A 19589-nucleotide genomic window follows, 5' to 3' on the forward strand; every position below is an offset into this window, starting at 1 on the left:
CGGCACCACTGCACCACCCCGGCGGGGCTGGCATTCCCTTCCGTTTCTGTTACAAGTGTGTGTGTGTGTGTGTGTGTGTGTGTGTGTGTGTGTGTGTGTGTGTGTGTGTGTGTGTGTGTGTGTGTGTGTGTGTGTGTGTGTGTGTGTGTGGACGCCACTTTGTTTCGCCTCCATCGAAACGCAGCCGCCGAGGTCGGGCTCGAACCCGGGTACTCCGGCACAGTAGTCGGGCCCGGGCGTCTTACCACTGAGCCACCCCGGCGGGGACAAGAAGAGACCTTAAGCTTTCGCGCCTTTCACTAGTCTCTAAAGTCCCTCGAAAGCTTTCGCGCCCTTCACTACTTAGTCTCTAAAGTCCCTCGTATTTTTTTTATGTACCAGTCTCTGTCCACATCACGCAGACTGCAGATAATTTGAACTGTCACTCATGATGCCGATTTAGTTTCATTACATCAGCGCTGGAATGAGGTAAATAGTGAAAACGGACTCATGACATTCGTGCGTCTTCGGGACCGACATAGGTTGTCGAGGAATGGCGAGCACACACTGCGAGAGTCAAGCCTAGCGCCCTAATTACCCACGCTTTTTCAGGTTATGGTCAGTAGCACGTGCCTTATAGTCGCACCAACCAACAAAACTGAACACTACCACTGATTGCAACCGAAACCGAAACCGAAAATGAACACTCGTTTCCTATGACGATATATGTTTCTATGACAACGCCGCAGCGACGCCACCGTTGGCCATTTTAGTTGCGCGTGCGTGGGATGGCCACGCCATGGTGTAGTGGATACTCTTTAGGTTGAATTTCAACACTTGATGGATGGAACTCTGTGGATCCCGGTAATGAATTCGACTTTTCGACCACCTATATATGCCGCAAACATTGCTTGAAAGGCTGCCTGAATGGCGCCTTCAATCAGGTATGTGCCCGCTCACTTTTCCTTTGGGAGCAGTTGACAGCGCGGATTGTTTCGGACATCACGGTGGTTATGCCATTGTAGCACGTTTAACAGATCACTTGGTGAAAGAAACTAACCCTGCCTGTGCTGAAGACGCATTTAATGATGTATAGAAAGCGTAAGCCGTCCATTTTTTTTATTAGTGTGCTTTTTATGTATTGCATTGACGTCGCCTTAACGCGATGTGCGTGGGCGTCAGGGGAATCGTCCGGAGGTGTTAAACTTTAATCGTACATTCACTGCGTAAAAAAACGTCTCATTCTTGTCATGCCGGTATGCGGTAAACTCACCCTGTGCCGATGTTTGACTGCAAGTTTCAGTAGTCTGTTTTCAGTATGCTCGTTCAGTCAGTGCGCATACACGCAATTGAATATGTGATGTCCGCATCCATATTGCACCCCAGTTCATGAGCGTTGCTGGCTTTCCTGTCAGCGCCTTTTGTCTGGATATACAAGTTTTGTTAATGATATTTCAGCAAAGAAGAATTAATGAGGAACTCCGAACCCTTGGTCTGGGATTTTGAAGCGTCTAGCAGTCAGAGCGAGACCACACAAAGGTAAGCTGCAGAGCGTACCACGCACTAAATAGCGGGCTACAACTAAATTTTGGTTGCCATTAGCCACTGAGGGCGCTTAGCAGTGATTCGTCTGACGCTGATAATGTTTTATTGATGACACGACTTGTGAGAATTCATCGCATATTTTAGTTCGCTAACCGAGAACTACTGTCTATCAACTGCGGCCAATGAGGGGAAGGTAACAAATTTGGTGGGCGTGAAGAAATGCGGACGTGTTGATTGAGCCAGAGAAGGAAAAAATGAGTGACAACACTTCTCAGCTACTGACAGTCTGGTGCGGAGTTTTTGAGCACGGTTATATGCAAAGAGAATGCGTGTGCTGAGCTTATTGAACAGACGTGGTAATGTTGTAACATTGGCTCAGTTATTTTGAGTAGCAAGGGTTCAATACATGTAGCCATGTATTGTCTGCCGAGCTTGCACTCTGTCCGCCACGATTTCGGGACACGGGGCAGTGTCGTGATTTCATGTGGCATACTATGATACAAGATCACTTTTGCAATTGTTTCTTTTTACCACATTTGGCTGAGTATGGTTCGATTATGGTTGGCATAAGCACATGTGGCATTTGTGGTATGTTTTTCAGGTCCTGCGAGCGTGTGTGGACTGCTTTGAATAGCCGCCTGTGCAATGCTTCAGTCATCGTGCTCTCTGTTGCTACAGGACTCGCCATTTTGCTAAAGCTGCTTACAGATCTTCAGTTTACACAGGGTGGGTTCATTGTGAGCTCATCTTGTCTTGAATGCATTGCTTTCATTACTGCAGTCCAGAAACCGAAAAAAGTGTATCTCCATACTAAGCACGGTATATTTAATCACCATTTTTTAGGACTGGCAGTTTTAGTCCATTGTTCTCATATCAAAGATGTCTACGTGTATGCTGTTTTGACCTTTAATTGCTAACTTGATTATACATGGCATGCTCTGGTATCTTTGCTATGCTACGTGCTTATTGACTTTAAGACTATGCGTTGCTCAGCATTATTGTGAAGTGTGAGCACTTGTAATTGGTAGTTAGACATTTCAGTTTAAGCCAGTAAAAACCAGTAATAGTACACCAAATTCAATTGTTGGTTTTAATTGAAGATGGTTGATAGTAATAATTGACATCCATGCAGAAACTAGTTGGGTATTGTCAAAGGAGCAAATTATCTAAGTATGGAAGCCAAGGGCATGACAAATTGTAGGTAGCGTTAGAATAAAGCATTTATGCATTTTAAGGTATCATTCTGCCACATTGCATGCCTCTGCATATTAAAAGGCTGCACCTCCTTACGGTCTGCTAGCGAAGCACTGTTTGTTCACTTTCATTGCTTACATAGGGAAGTCTATTGGTTGAGTAGGTTTCTACACTGACGTGAAACTATGCACTGGTGTCACAAAAATGTGTCATGTTCTGGCGACTACAATGGTTCAACAGTTTCATCACTGGAATAATGCGCAGTCCATGTGATGCCCCCCTTCTCGTTCAATCCAGCACACCCTAATGCTAATATCACGACCCAGATCTAAGTATGGCTATTTCCACATTGACCACATATAAACTGTTCTTGCTGACAAAAAGGACAATATAAGTGGCTTTTAGCAACATGGGAATACCATATTATATCACTGAAAGAAAAGGAATAAAAATGTTAATTCACCTGTTCAAAATATCCACCAAAAAAAGAAAGATGAAAGCTATTTTTCAAAAATTAATGCCAAGAAAAATGTACCAAATTCGCAAAAAATAAAAACTGAAAATTGCAAGCCCTTTTCGTAATATGCTTGAACCATTGATACATATGGCGTCGCCAGATACAGAGCGGTTACACCTTGTGTCAGTGTTTCGAGCAGGATAATTTTCATCAACAACTCGAGTGCCCACACTGCTAGTTTTGCAAACCTTTTCCTGAAAAATAGATGCTTCAGCAGAACTATTTTGCAGATATACTTAGTTGTGCCCCTCAGATGTCTTCATTTTCTAAATCTATGACTGCATATAGTAGTGCACCTTCCAGCTTCATAACTGTTTAGACCTCTGTTTCCTGGAATCAGCAGGTTCTGCTGCATGATATGCTGTCAGTTGCTGCTGTGGACAGGGTCACATTTCATTTCACAGACTGGTGGCAGGGGAAAACATGAAAAACACACTACCTTGTTAATTTCCTTGTTTTGCTCATTCACAGTGACTTAGTAACAATATATAGACAGTTAACTGCTTCTTCCAGTCCACCATGCAGCGTTACTGCAAGCAGTGCGTGACTTGCACATAGCTGCGGTTTTCAAGTAAAACTACGCAATTCCACAGCATCTCTGTGAACCAACATATTTATCATTTTACTGGTGTCTTGTTTGTATGTCCTTGAATAAAGGTAGCAGGTGGGCCAGTGGGTTACTACGATTTTTTCTTTATATCCTATGGTTCCTGTGAATAAATATATCTGAGTTCTGTACTCGCCATATCCTCTCTTTGCTTTGCCCTTGGTGCAACTTTACCATGAATGCGTGTTCCTCATTGATTTCGCCCAGTGGTCAGGGTGCTCTACTGCTGAACCCATGGGTGGGGGTTTAATCTCGGCCAAGGCCGCTGTTTTTTGATAGTGGCGAAAAGCAAAGTACTATGTACTGTGCATTGCCAGTGCACGTTAATGAACCTTGGGTAGTCAAATTTCTGGAACCCTTCTTTACAGCATCCCTCATAGCCTGAGTCGTTTTGGGGCGTTAAATCGTATTAAACAAACTGACAGCAAATGCAAGTTTTTGGGCATCACTACCGATACCTTACATGGTATATGAACAATTTTGGGTGAAATGCAGCAAAGTTCGTGTATTTGAGCCGTGCACTGTGCTTGGCTGTGTAATTACTTTGTGGCCTATGTTTCAATTTTTTTTCCTTCAGTTGAATGGAGCTTCATAAACTTGATGATGATAACCAGTAGCCTAGGCTTCACTTCCTGACTACCTGACTGCATGCTGTATGATCATTGTTTCTCTTCCTTCAGATGCAGAAATCCAGCAAATGTTGTACAACTGTTCACTCAATCTCAGCAGCATTGGTGATGGTGGAAGGAGTGGATCTCATAGTGTCTACCTGACTGTTGCAAAATTGGAAGCATTTGTGGCTCTTCTTAGCTCACTAACTTTGGCTGTGCTTAGCCTCTTTTTGGCCGAGGTGAGTGCAGGGACCTATGCCCAGGAAAATGTTGCGCAAACATTGTGCATTGTAAGGTTGTAACAGAAGCCATATTAATGTGACAGCGTTCAAGTACCCATTGTCCAGAAAATGTGGTGTTGGCGTTGTGGGCAAAAAATCTTGAGCATGCCTCTGGCAACTGGTAGTTGACAGGTGACGTGGCTACCCTTAAGCCACGAAGGTATATTTGTAAGGCTTGGTTAAAGCGACGTTTGTCTGTCAGGTGGCCTTTCACACAATGTAGTATCTTATGACTGCATGCTAAGACTGTATGTAAGTATGTGTGCGATATTAGAGTGGCACAAATTAAGAGACGAGAGATTAAGTGACTAGCAAAGTGCATGCACATGAATTAGGATCTACAAGGGGAGCTGTAGACAGAAACTATTCATGCTGTTGCGTTGTGCCCCAAAGGCAGAGCTTGAGTGTCCCCCAGTTTCTTTTTTTTTATCAGCTTGTTTTATGCCCCTGTCAACACAAGTTTACAGTCATTTTCATTGAGGGACATTATTATTTAGGGTCACTCACTCGGTGTCATTCATTCACACAGTGTCATAAAATGGACTTGAATGACACCTGCTGCATTGCACAATTGGCTTGCTTGAAAGCACTTCATGCTGTCCATATGTGCTGTCAGTTTCCGTGTGTGACTAAAATTTCTGTACAGTGCTGGCTTGCCCTTTGTTGGGCGAAATAGCTTCAAGTTATATTGGTGTCATCTACTCTTAGTAGATGTGCTCTCATTGTCCATGTGTGTGCCTGCTGTGTAGAGTGTGATCCAAGCTACATTTCATTTCTGATTCAAGAACACTGACGAACTTAGCAGAGGCAGTACCACCATGGTGGGAATACATGAGCGTTAGTGTGGGCTGCTTAGAAGAAGATGCTGGCCTTAGACAAACTAGCACAGAGACCTGTTGTTGCAGGAATATTGGATGAAAAGGCTAGGTGCATTCACAGTATGTTACTGGAGAAAGGTCCATGTAGAGCAATTTGTATAATTGTGCCCTCAAAGCAGCGCTTCATGGGGTGATATGCATGCAACTGGAGGCGATGGAGGTGATAGCCAAACTTGCCAATCTGGTGCTAATATCATGACATATTGTGCTGTTGTATATTTATTTTATTGTACTGAGCTGCTTCTTGTCTAAGCAGTGCACAATGCAAGCTTGGGTAGTGGTTGTATAAATGCATTTGTAAAGAATGCAGAGAAAGACATTAACAATACCCAATATCGGGCATACTGAAATGAAGTGGAAAACAATAGGAAGTGATCTGGGGCACATGAGTGCTGTGTTAATATCTCAGACACAGCAAATTTATGCAGTTAGTTCGCCAGGGCAAAGACTTATATTTCAATCCTTTAAGTTACAGCATTCAATTTTATTGTTTAAGGGCTGCTTCCTCAAATACCGCTGAGCTCACTTATAAAAAATTTGACAGCCACACTAATTCTGTTGGTTGTATCAGAACTTCGGAGCAAATTGACTCGCCCTGTTTCAGCAAAACAAAGAAAAAGAAATACACAAATTCATTACAGGTGGCTCTTATTTATTTAAAAAGTTTGTTGTGGACATTTATTTCTTCAAAAGCAGGCACTATCAAGCTGCTATCAAGGAGAGTTGTGGGACCTGGGAGAGGCCCTTTGGACTCCATATTGACCCGTGTTCGTTATGACCAAGTGATGCGTCTGATTTATCTGAGGCACTGTGCCATAGCCATAATACATACTTTGACAGTAGCTCCACCTTGCTCGTAATAAGCAAGTGTTCCTTATAACTGCAGCAATTATAAGTAGGCTTGACTGTATTGTAGAGCAAAATTTTTGTTTAGTCGACATCAAGAGCCAAGCACGTGAATTGTTTTCTATTTGTGTGATTGAGTGTCTTTAATATACAGCCATTGTGTATTGGTTTATGTTTTTGTTTTATGATGGATTTATTTTCTATTTTTCTCTCTTGTAGGTGCTACTGAGAGCAGTTGCAGGAAGAGCTAGGTTTTTTATGCAAGGACCTGAGGTGAGAATGTGCAACTCTGCACAGCAAGCCATTTTGCACTATGATTGTGCTTGTCAGAAATCACATGCTTTTCTGGTTGCTTTTTATATTCTTTCTATACTTTATCTCTTGTGAATGCCAGGCACAAGGCCAAAAAAAGCTTTCCCTTTATGCCACACACGATATGGTGCAGCTTTTTTTTCTTCTTCTGGCATGCTAGGGTTGGCAAGTTTGAAAAGATAAGTAATGTCCTCTACGTACGTAGTACATAGCAACATTCTCGTTGAGCTGCTGAACGCGTGCGTGGATAGTGCACTCAGTCTGCTCATAACGTTCAGACGAGGCTGTGCTGAAACTTCCAGGAGGAAAGCAGCTCTCTTTAGCTCTCGAACCTAATACATACGCCGTCTTGTAGACTGAAGTAGATAATGCGCAGTAAGTGCCATCATCCCACCAGAACGCCTCCACATTTTCAGATATGTGTCGCTATGAATGTATGTATTAGGAACTTTAATACTATACGACAAAATTTCTGTGTGAGCTCATACTTGCATCGTGCCGGTAGTGGTCATCGTTGTGGACTCTACTGGGGAGGTCAAGTTAGGGGCGGTAGGCCACATAGGTGGCAGCCAGCAGTAGGAGTGCATTGTATGAAGTACACAGCCTGGGGATTGACCCAGCTCCTTCACCAAATTTGTCACAGTATTGGTCACATTACAAAGGCTTCCTAGGCCAAAACCACCTAGGGCAGTTCAACCTGAACTGCATTTTCTAATCAGGCGCATGCTACGTTGCACGAGATTCTCCCACTTGCTGCTAGTACGGCATATGGTGTGCTTGCATCTTATGCTTTTTGTCTTAGGTGGGTTATTCTCGAAACTATGCGCCATGGGGGGGCTAGACGCTACAGTCGCCTTCCAGTCCCTGCGTGTCAGCCCTAACAGACAGAGCTGTGACCCCCGACCTGCGGTGCGAGGTTGCCACTGTGGCGGGTTTGGGCCAGAGGGGACAAACTCCGAGTTAGCTACTCGAACAGGATTTATTGTGCTTGAGTACTTGGCAAAGACGCAGCACTCAAATGCAACCACCGTAGTGAGCAAACGTCCCGCTCACGTACGGGGGTGAAATAAAACCAACCAAAAGGGGAAGCACACGCAAGGAGGTGAGAGGATTGTTCTGCTCACTTGGCATGGCTTCGCGCTCATGGCCCATTGCGGTAGGTGCATATGGGGACCGGGCGACTCAGTGACAGCGGCAGTCTCCCCAGCGGAAAACATGGACCGCGCCCATGCGCGATTAACTGCCAAAGACCCCCGACAGAGTTGCGACAGACGCGCTCCTCGACTCGGACTGGAGAGAGGAGGTCTCCGGGTTATGCCAGGAGAAAAGAGGAAAACCTGCGGCAGCGTTGCTGTGGGAGACAAGGTGGCAGTTAGGGTGGCCAGTTTGCCCTCTCCTGCACCAACTCCCCTATCAGCGCACGTAACTCACGTGATAAATATACGCTGCCGTCATATCCCCTTCAGGCACTGCGTCTGTCCACAACCCAAATTTAATTATATCTTTGCAGGGAGTGCGAATTTCCACCTCTGAATTTGGCACCCGTAACATTTAGACCCGCCTTGTCAACTACATGGCGCCATCTCTTGTTGCTACAGCAAAATGTGTTTGTAAACAGCAAGTAAAGATGGACGTTGCAGCGTTTTATGGTGGAACGAATCAGTAGCTCTTATTTTTGCATGCCTCTTTCAAAACTGATGGCTAATAATACTATTTATTGTAATGAATGTGTTTGTAAGGGAATGTAGATGTTGCAATGTAGATGTTGCAGAAAAAGTGCTTCAGCAGTCTTTCAGAGTTTTGCGTCTACAGATGTGGGCACGGCGTCTTAATGCCGAAATTGTGTGGCACATTCTGTTCGCAGTGCTTCGTTGTTTCGTGCAAGAGCAGTATGTAATACGCTGATTGCGTGCAAGTGTCCCAATCTTGAAGGTGTCAAGGTATTTTCAGAGGAAAACATTTATTCATGCTTAATGATTATTTAGAAAACACAGAAAATGTTGCAATGTTTCATTCATGTAGCAGCTTTGAGGTGCCATATCCACATATGTGGACACAAATAAAATATAAATATTTTTGCATAATCTTTTATATTTGAATTCTGCCCAACCTACTGATCATGCATGGTGCAATAAAAATTTTTCCTTTCAGAAAATTTAATTGCTGCCTGAAGGGAATAAGGGGGGCAGGGGATTCGTTTGAATCCCCACAGCCTCCACAATGTGATCTCTACTATTGCCAGTATTTATCTTAATGTACACAGCAAACCTGTAAGCAGAAAAGCAAGTTAGGGACCCATCTCACTGCTTCTTGAAGGTGCATAGTGCAAAGGCTTTCTAGTGCTAGTTGATGACATCACTGATTTTGCTGTCACATAGATTACTTCTGGTCAGCATTCTTGTAGGTTCGATTTTTGCTCTTGTTCTTGCTGCTTTGCCACAGTGTCTCATTTCTTCCATTATACCTTTGTGAACATTGTGCCTCCTCCGAAACTTCATATTTCTGCGGTTTAAACTTGGGTGCAGGTCCTGCAGTCCACCAACTCCTGTCGCTGTTACTACTGCCTGCATGCTTTATTTAAGCCACTGTATTGTCATGCCTCATTAATATGGACGCTTTGGTTCCCGAGCAAAACTGTCCATGAAGCGAATTGTCCATAATAATGAACCAGAGAGAGAAAATATAAAAAACCGCTCTATGATTAAAATCTGCCTTTTTGCATACTGGTGGCTACTGAAGTTGAAATTTGACAATTTATGGCTCTACAAGCCAATTGTCACAGACACTATTGTTATTGTAATGATGCGGCGCAACTTGATGTTGAAATGATATGGTGCAACTTGATGATAGCCTAGTGGCATAAGATAGATAAGTTAACGTCTACAAAGATAAGTTAACTTCTACAAGAGCGGTTCACACACGACATCAGCTGCAGTTATTTGACTAAAGAAGACTAAGAAATACATATTTAAAATGGGTCTGCCTCCTCCAGGAGTGACCCTTGGGTCCTGAATGAAAGTGCAGTGCTCTGTCCTGAGCCACATGAACTGGATGGAAGCGATGTGTAGGTGTACGAAGACATGATAAAACACCAGCAGCATGCTTAATGGAAATAACTACTGAAGCTTGCGAGGAAGAGGAACGTTCCTGTTTATAATAAGGGTGATGTCATGAATGTGCACATGCCTTGGCAGCTGAGACCCGGGTATACACCTTGAAATTTTGTTTGTGGTATCATGGTCATTAAACACAAGATTGTCTTTGCTAACTGGGTGTTCTTTGAACCAAAGGCTATATTGTACGTACTTGAAGATAGTTTATATTAACCTCTAAACATCCTCGATATTTTCTTAAGCTCTCTTTGTCTCACTGTAAGTTCTGTTTTTCTGTCTTTCGTTACAAATTGTTAATGTCGTCTCTATGAGGAAACCATTCATCAGATATGCAGGATGGAAGGTCATTGGTGTTGCTAGGAGTAGGAACAGGCTGAGGACCCTGTGCAACTGCACTGCTTGTTGTTTTCCTTGAAGATATAGATTATTCAACAGTTACATATTGTTTACTATTGGGCAGGCAAGTTTTCAGTCGTTTCACTAAAGTTCATTGGACGCCACAGTTTTCAAATTTTGATAAAAAAATGTTGTGATTTAATAGGTTAAATGGTTTTATTAAGTGAATAGAAATGCCCATTGTAAGTTGCCTTGCCTCTGTATTTTGTTTTCTTTTACCACCAATGTTGAGCAAAGCCGGTTTGGTTTTTTTTTTTTTATGTATTCATATTTTTCTTTTGTGTATAAATTATTCATTCACTACATTTGGAGAGGAGGAGCAACTGACTTTGACAGTGTATGTGGACATCTCTACAATTCACATCTGAGTAGCAAAAGAATGATGCAATAATTAGAGTTCGACTCTTTCAAGCATACTCTTTTTATTGATTACAGACAATCTGTTTATTTTTAACCCACGCAACAATGAGTTAACAAAGTGATGCCGAGATATGTGGCACCTATTTCGCTTTTAAATGACTATAGAACATATAGATTAGTCCGAGATTGATCTACCATGGCGACCTGCCATCTCGCGTTTTTGTAAAAGCTTTGATGACATGTTGTGTGGCATGCCATCCTCAGGTGCTGGATGCAGTGGTGGTAGTTGTGGCATTCAGCTTGAATGTGGCTTCACGGGTCTCACCAGACAAAGGCCGGCAGGCGGGAGCCCTAGTCATATTGCTTCGAGTCTGGAGAATACAGCGTGTTCTTGACAGTGAGTACAGATCTGGCTATAATAGAAATTTATCCCGTGTTCAATCTTTGATGAAGCACCTTGTTGGCATGTGCAGTGGCTTGTAAAGATCCCTGGACCACTTTGTGCCCGATTGAAACGATTTCCACTTTGAGCAGTGGTGTTCCTGTTATGCCTTTGGCACTGTGTCATCTTTATGGACTGAAACGTACTCAGTGCCTCCGTCTAGATTTTTGGAGTACATGAAATTCCAAGATTTGGATACAGCAGTGACAGCTTGATTATTGATACATTCACGTGAACCATTTGAGAGTTTTCGAAGGAGCACTGGGCACACATACATGCTTTCTGCTAGAAACCTAATTGCCTGCATGTAATTCACTTGCAATTTCAAAATGTGCTTTGTAAATATGAGTCTGTGATGAGATAGGGGAACACCTGTAAAGCAGCCTAGTTTTATTGAATGGCTTTGGCTCAATACACTTTGAATGAATTCAATACATTTTTATGTTGTGCGCAATGAATACACTACTTTGCAGGATGTGTCTGACAGATCCTATCAGGGTCATTCAGGAGTTCAATGCATCTGATAAAGGTTATTTTTGTGCATTTTTGGTTGCATGGGTATGTGGTCATGTTACTTGTCTCTCAAAAAAATAGGCACATTCCAGTTTTATGATTCTATAGTGCGTGTTTCACACTTGGGGTAGCTTGGAATATGGCTTGTTTCTGGGGGTACGCCTTGGATATTTGATTCTTGCTTGACATCTGTTCAATTTTTTTTCTCATCCTCATTTGAGTGACTATGCATTTTATGTGACAGTAGATATATATTTGGGCTCTAGTTATTTCTTAGACTCGTAAATGTTTATTCACCCCCTTGACACTGTGATTCATTGGCAGTTTAGTGCTTATACAGTGAGTGTGCTAACTGTGAACTGTGCTCCCTATGCTCTTGGCAAACACCCATCTTCCGACTGTACCATTTGCCGGTTGTTGTTTGGCTGCAACATGTGACCTTCAAAACTGCTTCTGGTTATTTCTATCCAAACATGTGACTTGAGGTCTTCTATTATGTGGGCTTGGAGGTTCAATGTATGTCACGGGCATGCAGCGACAGCTGTTCTCACGCAAAGCTTGAACCCAGGAGGTGCAGGGGTAAAGGGTTCACGTGGGCTTGTCTAGGTGTTGCAGGACATTGCCACAAATGTCCTCTTCAGTTATATTTATTGTGTTACGAGACTAACCCCACCTGTCACCATCAATAACCTCAGCTCAGCTCAACTCCATGCATGCTATCTTTTAGTCTAATGTTTTAGGAGAATCCCCCAAGGTGGACTAAACTTCTAGTAAGGCTCGGTTTAACATTCCAAAGGACTGGGGCTATGAGAGATGCAAACTTCTAATAACGGAGTAATTACTCATTGACATCCATGTGCAGCCATAGGCTACAAAGGTGATAGTGAAAAATGATACCGTATTTGTCTCTTAATGAACCCACTTGTATAATAAACCCACCCTCCACTTTTGCTCCCGAGAATTTGAAAAAAAAAAAAAAAAAGCATTTCCTTCGTTGTGGCTATCGCATCCACATCTCATTTATTGGCAGCGCGCCAAGATGCTGCTCAGCGATAACGTCACAATGTGTTTATCTTTTAATTATACTTTTGATAGCTCCTGTGGTGGTGGGGAGCAAACTTGGCAGAGTGCCGGTGGATTGCACAAGCCTAGTTTGATTTATCACGCCGCGCTTGGGACGAGCGTACACTGCCACAAAATCATTTGAAAGCGCAATAGCTGCAAATGCTGTTTGAAGCGAACAATACTAAAAGCCGGTGACATGATTGTAGCTTTCGTTGGTTCATAGATACAAAGATGGCTGACTCATTCCTCTCTCAAAAAAAAAAAAAAAAAATCTGCCGCTTCTTAACGTCCGCAGCCACCATAGCTTACATTACGTGTTCAACACGACAAGGATGATGACTCTCATTAAATAAACAAAAAAAAAACAGTAAAAACAGATCTGCCGCTTCTTAACATATGCAGTCGCCATAGCTTACGCTACACCTCACGGTCAGCACAACGACAAGATGGACAACTAGAAAAAAAAAGAAACAAAAACATCTGCCACTTCTTAACGTCTGCAGCCGCCATAGCTTACGCTACGCCTCACGGTCAGCACAACGACAAGATGGACAACTAGAAAAAAAAGAAACAAAAACATCTGCCACTTCTTAACGTCCGCAGCCGCCATAGCTTACACACATTCAGCATGATGACATGAGACGCGCATCACTCATCAGCCGCAATGTGCAGAGCATTCAAAACACACACTGGAAAAAGCGTCCGACGTTCTGTTCAGCCCGGCTGAGCTGCCTTGAAGACCGGGAAAGAGGAAGGAAGGAGAGATAGCTTGGAGGAAGTATGGGCACACCATTGCGCTTCGCTTTATCGCGTTTTTCCTCTCTCCTAAACATCATGGCTGCATTGGCTGCGTCTGCTCTGTACCGGCAATCACGCACATGGTAAGCACACAGCATGAAAACGTCACGTGCTGGCATGCGGCAAACGATCACTGCAGATGCGCGCCTTTGTTGAAAGGGCACGGCGCTGCCCTAGACTAGCTGTCGCCTAACCATTCTCTCTCATTCCTTCCGCGCGTGGCTTGAAAACGTCACGCGGCAAATGGCCGAGGGTGATGCGATTATCTTTGAAGAAGGCGCATCTTCCAGTGCGTGGTGCGGAGTTCGATACATCGAACGACCGGTAAGATTGAGTTCGATATACGACGCAGCTTTCCTATACTTTTACATGGGATTTTCAAGGAAATATTCCCTGAGTTCGATATAACCAAACTTCGAATTATCTGGGTCCGACTGTATCATGAAGTGCCATATGGCACTCTGCTGGATGTCAATGAGTAATTACTCCCATATTACAAATCTAGCCCACCTTGGGGGATTCCTCTAAAACATTCGACCAACACTGTTCCCACTTTGAGTTATTGATCTATTCGCTCTCGCTTATTTTTGGTACAGCGACTGCCCCAGATAGGTGGCGGTGCTGGGTTTGATCTCCGGACCAGGATAAATTTTTTTTTAACCACCAAGTTTTCGAGGAAACTGCATAGCTTTTCTTTGTAATCATATGGCAGTGCTTGGGTGGATATCAGTGAGGGATTACTCCCCTATTACGTGTCATCTTTTGCATGAAAGACCAAGTGATGAGCTGGGCTTTCAAGGAAAGGGTTTTGCCTGTGCTGCCACTCTTATCTTTCAGTTCTCAAGAAGCCATTGCTCTTTGCCCAGAAGTGGCTTGCGTGCACTTCTGGTTTGTAGTTTTTCTTCTTCTGTGTATTGCTGTGGAGGACATCTTTGTCACTGTCCAGGTGCCTCAAAATTAAGATGGAGCATGGGTTGGTAGAAAAGCTGCGCTGCTTCGTTGAGTCTGCTGATGAGATGAACATCAAAAGTGTGTCACTGGACATTCTGATGACGTCCCACATGCATCCAAGCTGTGTATGTGGATGTGCCTTCACTATTAGAGCGTTCTTGAAAAAAGTATTCTCAGTTTGCATGCTCCATTTTACTTTTTGGCATCTATACATACCATTACTGCTCACTCGCTGGAATGCTTGCTCTTTGTCTTATACATATACAATTTCATCTTATTTGTAGAATGACTGTTGACCTCACTCACTGAAGCACAAATTTAGTGGCTTTTCTGGTTTGATTGTTTCATACGTGACAAGGCACTATCAGACTGGAAAGCCTTTAATGGCTCATCATTATCGTCGGCAAAAGTGTCATGCTTTTGCAGCGGCTCTGATACTTAAAAAATAAATTAATGAACTTGTCTCCCACCGGGGGATCGAACCTTCATCCCTTGGATCCCCAGCCCTGCGCTTTACCACTGCGCCACGCCCCAGATCGTGAAACGCTCTTCACAATTCTCCTTGTCTACAGTGAGAATGATAGCGAGATTCCACGAGTGACAGGTACTGCGCCTTTCCTTTCCTGTAGATGAATTATAGAACAAATTATAGAATTATAGAATGTGTTCAATGAAATGCTGGTTGTGTTCGATAAGGGGCGCGCGATGTACCGTCATGACAGGTCATGACGGTACAAGGTGATTAATGCATATACGAAGCTGACCCCAACGGGCGTCTGATCCAGGCGTCCGTGCACCCTTTCATTTGCAGCTTCCTCGAACGCCGCACCACACAGCAAACAGAAGCAGACCCAGATGTCTAGGAGGCGTTAGTACAGCAGGCATCAGCGGCGTTTGAAATTGATTTACAGATTAGAAAAGGCGCAGTATCTGCCACAATTCTCCGCGTACACATGTACCATGCCATAAAGGAAGGGAGGAATGTGAAACAGTGGTCACCCTCTTTACTCGGAGCATTATTCCCCGCCACATTTGCAACAAATGCGTAGCAGAATGCGGCACTCAGGCTTTCGCCGTTCACCACTTTAGTTACCCAAGTGTCTTGTGTAATGTTTTTAGTTCTGACCCCTCTTACGTATGCGCTACTGATTTTGATTACCTCAGGCAGCCTCTGAAACTGCTGAAAATACACCACGGCAAATTCAGGGCTTGTCTCTTTTACATTGATGCCCTTTGTCCTGCTTTTTGCACTGCATTGTATGTTACACCAACCTATCCTATTCACTTCCTTAGGCCTAGTAAGATGGCTGTCTAGTAGCCAAACGTGAGCTACCGGCACGCTTGCAGACCTCTCTGAGTGTTTTTCCCTCATGTGCAGGCCTGGTGGATGTGGAGCGCACACGTTTGAGCTACGTACTGGGCGAGCAGGAGCGGGAACGCACCTTAGCCCAGAACAAGGGCGAGTTGCTCATCCTTCGCGTCGAGGACCTCGAGGTGAGTATCGTTCAGACCAAAGGGACATTATACAACTGAACATAGCTCACAAAGCACATTTGGCCACGCAGTTCCTCAAAGTTAAAGGGGTCATGACAGCTAACATTTGAACATTTGAGCATAAGCGGATTACTGAATTTCACTCCGCACGGGTGAAATTATAATTCCTCGAAATTTGAACTCATTCGGTGTATTAGTTTTAAAATGAATTTTCATTATTAATATTGAAAGCAGCTTTCTGGTTTGGCAAATATTGGCCACTGACATCAGGAGATATCATCCCCATGTCATGGAGATGATATCTCGCTAAAGCTTCTGAATGCACGCTTCGTTATCGCCGAAACTCTAGACCTGAACACCGCGTACTCGCGCTAGGCCTACTCGTCGTGGAACGGGCAGGTAGTTTGGTGCCGACTAACATTTCTGACCAAGGTCATTGCTGATGGAGAGGGGGAACATATAAAGTGTAGCTGCTTGTTTTCCTTCTTCTAACATGGTTAAGCTACAGACAAACGCAGCTGTTCCGACCATTAACCCATCGGGTGTCAAGTTCTTGCTTGGCCTCTAATTCGACCAAAATAGATCAGGCGACCACCCGGTGATCAGTTTCGTCGGCGTCGCGGGGCCAAAAACCTCACACTACAATGATAGGCGACTGTTGTGCATACTTATGGCGTCGTCGTCTATGTAATGCGATAGATCAGTGTGTCGATAAGCTAAGGAACTGATCCGTGCAGCCGACTGACTTTAACCGTGCCTAATGCTGAAGAAAACATGCCTTACTCTATATCACTTTCCTGTGGTAACATCTTCATCAGGCACTTCTGCATGAGTAATGACCACTGTGTCAATCGTCCTCAAATGAAAAAGAGACATGTCCTTTGATATTGCAGCCTGCATTGCAGATGACCCCGCCGCATATTTTCTTGTAATGCCACATGAGCATTCCAATATGGTCATCGTTCTCGGTTGGAGGAGCTGCTCGATTTCAATTTCTATCGTGTTTTTTATAATATGTGCCTCGCGCTAGGCACTGAAACTTTGCGAGTAGAATCACAGTCCTGTATATTATTTACAGAAGTATAAAACAGCAATACTACATCAAACTACCCTGTCATCACCCCTTTAACGGGTAGGGCAAAGAAGCTCTGTAGTCGTTCTCTACTGTAGTTAGGCAGATGAATGCTGCTGGGAAATGTACACCTCATTTTCAACTTGGCTAGTGCTTGCTAGAAAAAATTGCTGTGGTTTGACCCTGCTAAACCTAGACGAAGCGAGAGCCTCATTAGGCTTGGTTACACTTCTTGTTACCCATCGTCATATCACTATCACTACTATCATCATTATCAACTAAATACATCATCACTGTCATCGCTACCACCATCATTATCGTTATCCCTAACTGCAGCATCATTATCATCACTACTGTCATCATCGTTACCACTAACTGCATCATCATTTCCATCGCTACTATCATCCTCACAGTAGGCAAGGAGAATTACAACCTTGTCACAAGCTGCCTCAAATATAGAGTGGAATTTACGGGATCTCCCCACTCCTCCGAGCATGCTTCGAGATGAATCTCTGGGGCAGCAACTGACCAGCGCGCTCCTTTTACGATGGGCCGCAGTGCAACTAGCCGAAAGTATAAAAAGGCAGAGCATGCTTCGAGATGAATCTCTGGGGCAGCAACTGACCAGCGCGCTCCTTTTACGATGGGCCGCAGTGCAACTAGCCGAAAGTATAAAAAGGCAGACCGCAGCACGCTCGCGGCAGTGCGCTCTGGGAAGATTCAGTCTTCCGAGCCTCTCTCGCAGCCGCTCGCTCTGGGAAAATGTCTTTTGTTTTTTAACCGAGCCCACGATCAACTTGTCGCGTCTCCTCACCTTGTACGGCCGCCGCTACTGATCAACTCTGCGACTACGACACCTTATCAAACCAGGAAGCCGTGAGAATTCCTTTTTGCTACAGACTGTCTGTTTTTTCACTCTCGCAATAGGCAACTTACATCCACACCTTACCTCTGCCTAAGCACATATGTTTTCTGTCCTTCAAACTCAGCCACCTTTCTTGGTATTATTTTTGACAAGCATTTAAAATTTTTTGAACATGCTCAGTTTCTTACATCGAAAATGGCTTTTGATGAAAGCGAAATTCAGGCGGACCTGTTAGCACGGAAGCAGAGCGTGGTGCAGAAAAGCATTCATGACTTTTTGCGGCCTCAAAGTGAATAATAGACAATAAATTGTGCTTTTTTGGTGCGCATTTGTTTTTTCGGACATTTTCGTGGTCCATTGAGAGTCCGAAAAATCGGTCGTCGACTTATTTAATCATTTTTTTTCTTCAGTGCAGTTCACTAAAAAGTAAGACTGTTTCTGCTGTTCTATGTGCCTGTGACAATACGGTGGTTTTAATGAAGAAAACGAGGAAAAAAAAAAGATTATGTAATGTTTCTGCTGTCTGATTGTTGGGCTGAGGTGTCGTTTGCAGTTTTCTCGGTTGTGCGTTCCTCTTCTAGCATGAGGTGGCCTACCTGAAGGAGAAGCTGAAGAAGACTGAGAAGGAGCAAGGGCGACGCCAGCGTCGGCAGCAGCGGGATTCAGGTTCCTCCTCCTCTTCATCAGGAGTCTGTTGTAGACACCCAGTCACCATTGGTGTCGAGACTTGTCCCTTGTCCAGGGCTTCCAAGGGTACCCAGACTGACGCACACTTGGGGCTGAGTTGTGCTGACATTGAGACGCACTTCAGCGAAAGAGGAGGTGGGTTTTGTTCTGTTGTTGACCGTTATGCGTCATGAACGCCTGTACTGAGGTTTGTGTGGCTAGTCTCTTTACTGTCCAGTTTACATTGTAGGATGAAGGCGCTAAAACTCCTCATTTATGTTTATAGATGTACTCTAATTTCTCACATGATTACGAGAATGGACTTCACCTCTTACGATGGCTCAATGGTTGAGGCACTGCAGTGTTGAGCTAGAGGATCCAAGTTTAATCCCAGTCGGGGTGGCTGTGTTTAGGAAGCGGGAAAGCCATCAGCGTGCTGCACATTGTCAGTGTGAGTTGACGAATCCTATGTGGTCGAGTTTATTCATGGGCCCTCTACTGCAGCTGCTCTTTCTCTTTTTCACCTGCTCCTTTATCCCTTCCCTCAGGGCATAGTTGAGGTGTTCACCAATGTGTGGGGCAGGTTCTGCACTCTTTCCTTTTTTCGGAACGAAATTTAAATATCACCATAACATCTGACAAAGCTAAGTCAGAGTTCCAGCTTCCAGAGGTGCAGTGTAGGATGTTTGCTGTAACTCGCTACAGCGAAGCAGCAGAAATTTGCCGTGGTTTATATTGCTGCACCGTCACATAGCAGAGTGGCTTTGAATGCTTTATATTAATTTATTCTATGGGCTCAAATGTTTCTGTGCAGTCTTTTATTGTTCTTAGAAGCTCATAAATTGGCACTAGTTGCTAACTGTAAAAGTTGAACAGTCATATTTTGTTTTGCATTTATACAGCACAGGGTAACAAGTAGTAATGAAATAGTAGGAGCTCATGGCTTTTTTACCCGTTTCTTCATTGCTTGGGCATTATACAAGGCTTTTTGAACATCTTTGTTGTTAAATGTCTACATCACCCTATAGTTCTTGAGACGTGCATAAAAATACCGCTTATTCTTGTTTGCACTCAGGTTCTACCT

General features: G+C 43.9%; 1 protein-coding gene across 1 annotated transcript in view; it reads left to right on the forward strand.

The window, feature by feature from the left end:
• Nucleotides 1–760: 760 nt before the first annotated feature.
• LOC146197633 (uncharacterized) overlaps nt 761–19589 on the forward strand; it is a 42779-nt gene continuing 23950 nt past the window's right edge. The window contains exons 1-8 of the mRNA XM_084599544.1: nt 761–923; nt 1438–1518; nt 2126–2250; nt 4523–4692; nt 6678–6731; nt 10904–11036; nt 15787–15902; nt 18421–18661. Of these exons, the coding sequence (XP_084455670.1) occupies nt 907–923; nt 1438–1518; nt 2126–2250; nt 4523–4692; nt 6678–6731; nt 10904–11036; nt 15787–15902; nt 18421–18661 (937 nt within the window). The 5' untranslated portion in view covers nt 761–906. The remainder of the gene's footprint in view (nt 924–1437; nt 1519–2125; nt 2251–4522; nt 4693–6677; nt 6732–10903; nt 11037–15786; nt 15903–18420; nt 18662–19589) is intronic.

Source organism: Amblyomma maculatum, chromosome 3, assembly GCF_055883805.1.
Source record: "Amblyomma maculatum isolate TAMU_Amacu chromosome 3, ASM5588380v1, whole genome shotgun sequence".
Lineage (NCBI taxonomy): Eukaryota > Metazoa > Arthropoda > Arachnida > Ixodida > Ixodidae > Amblyomma > Amblyomma maculatum.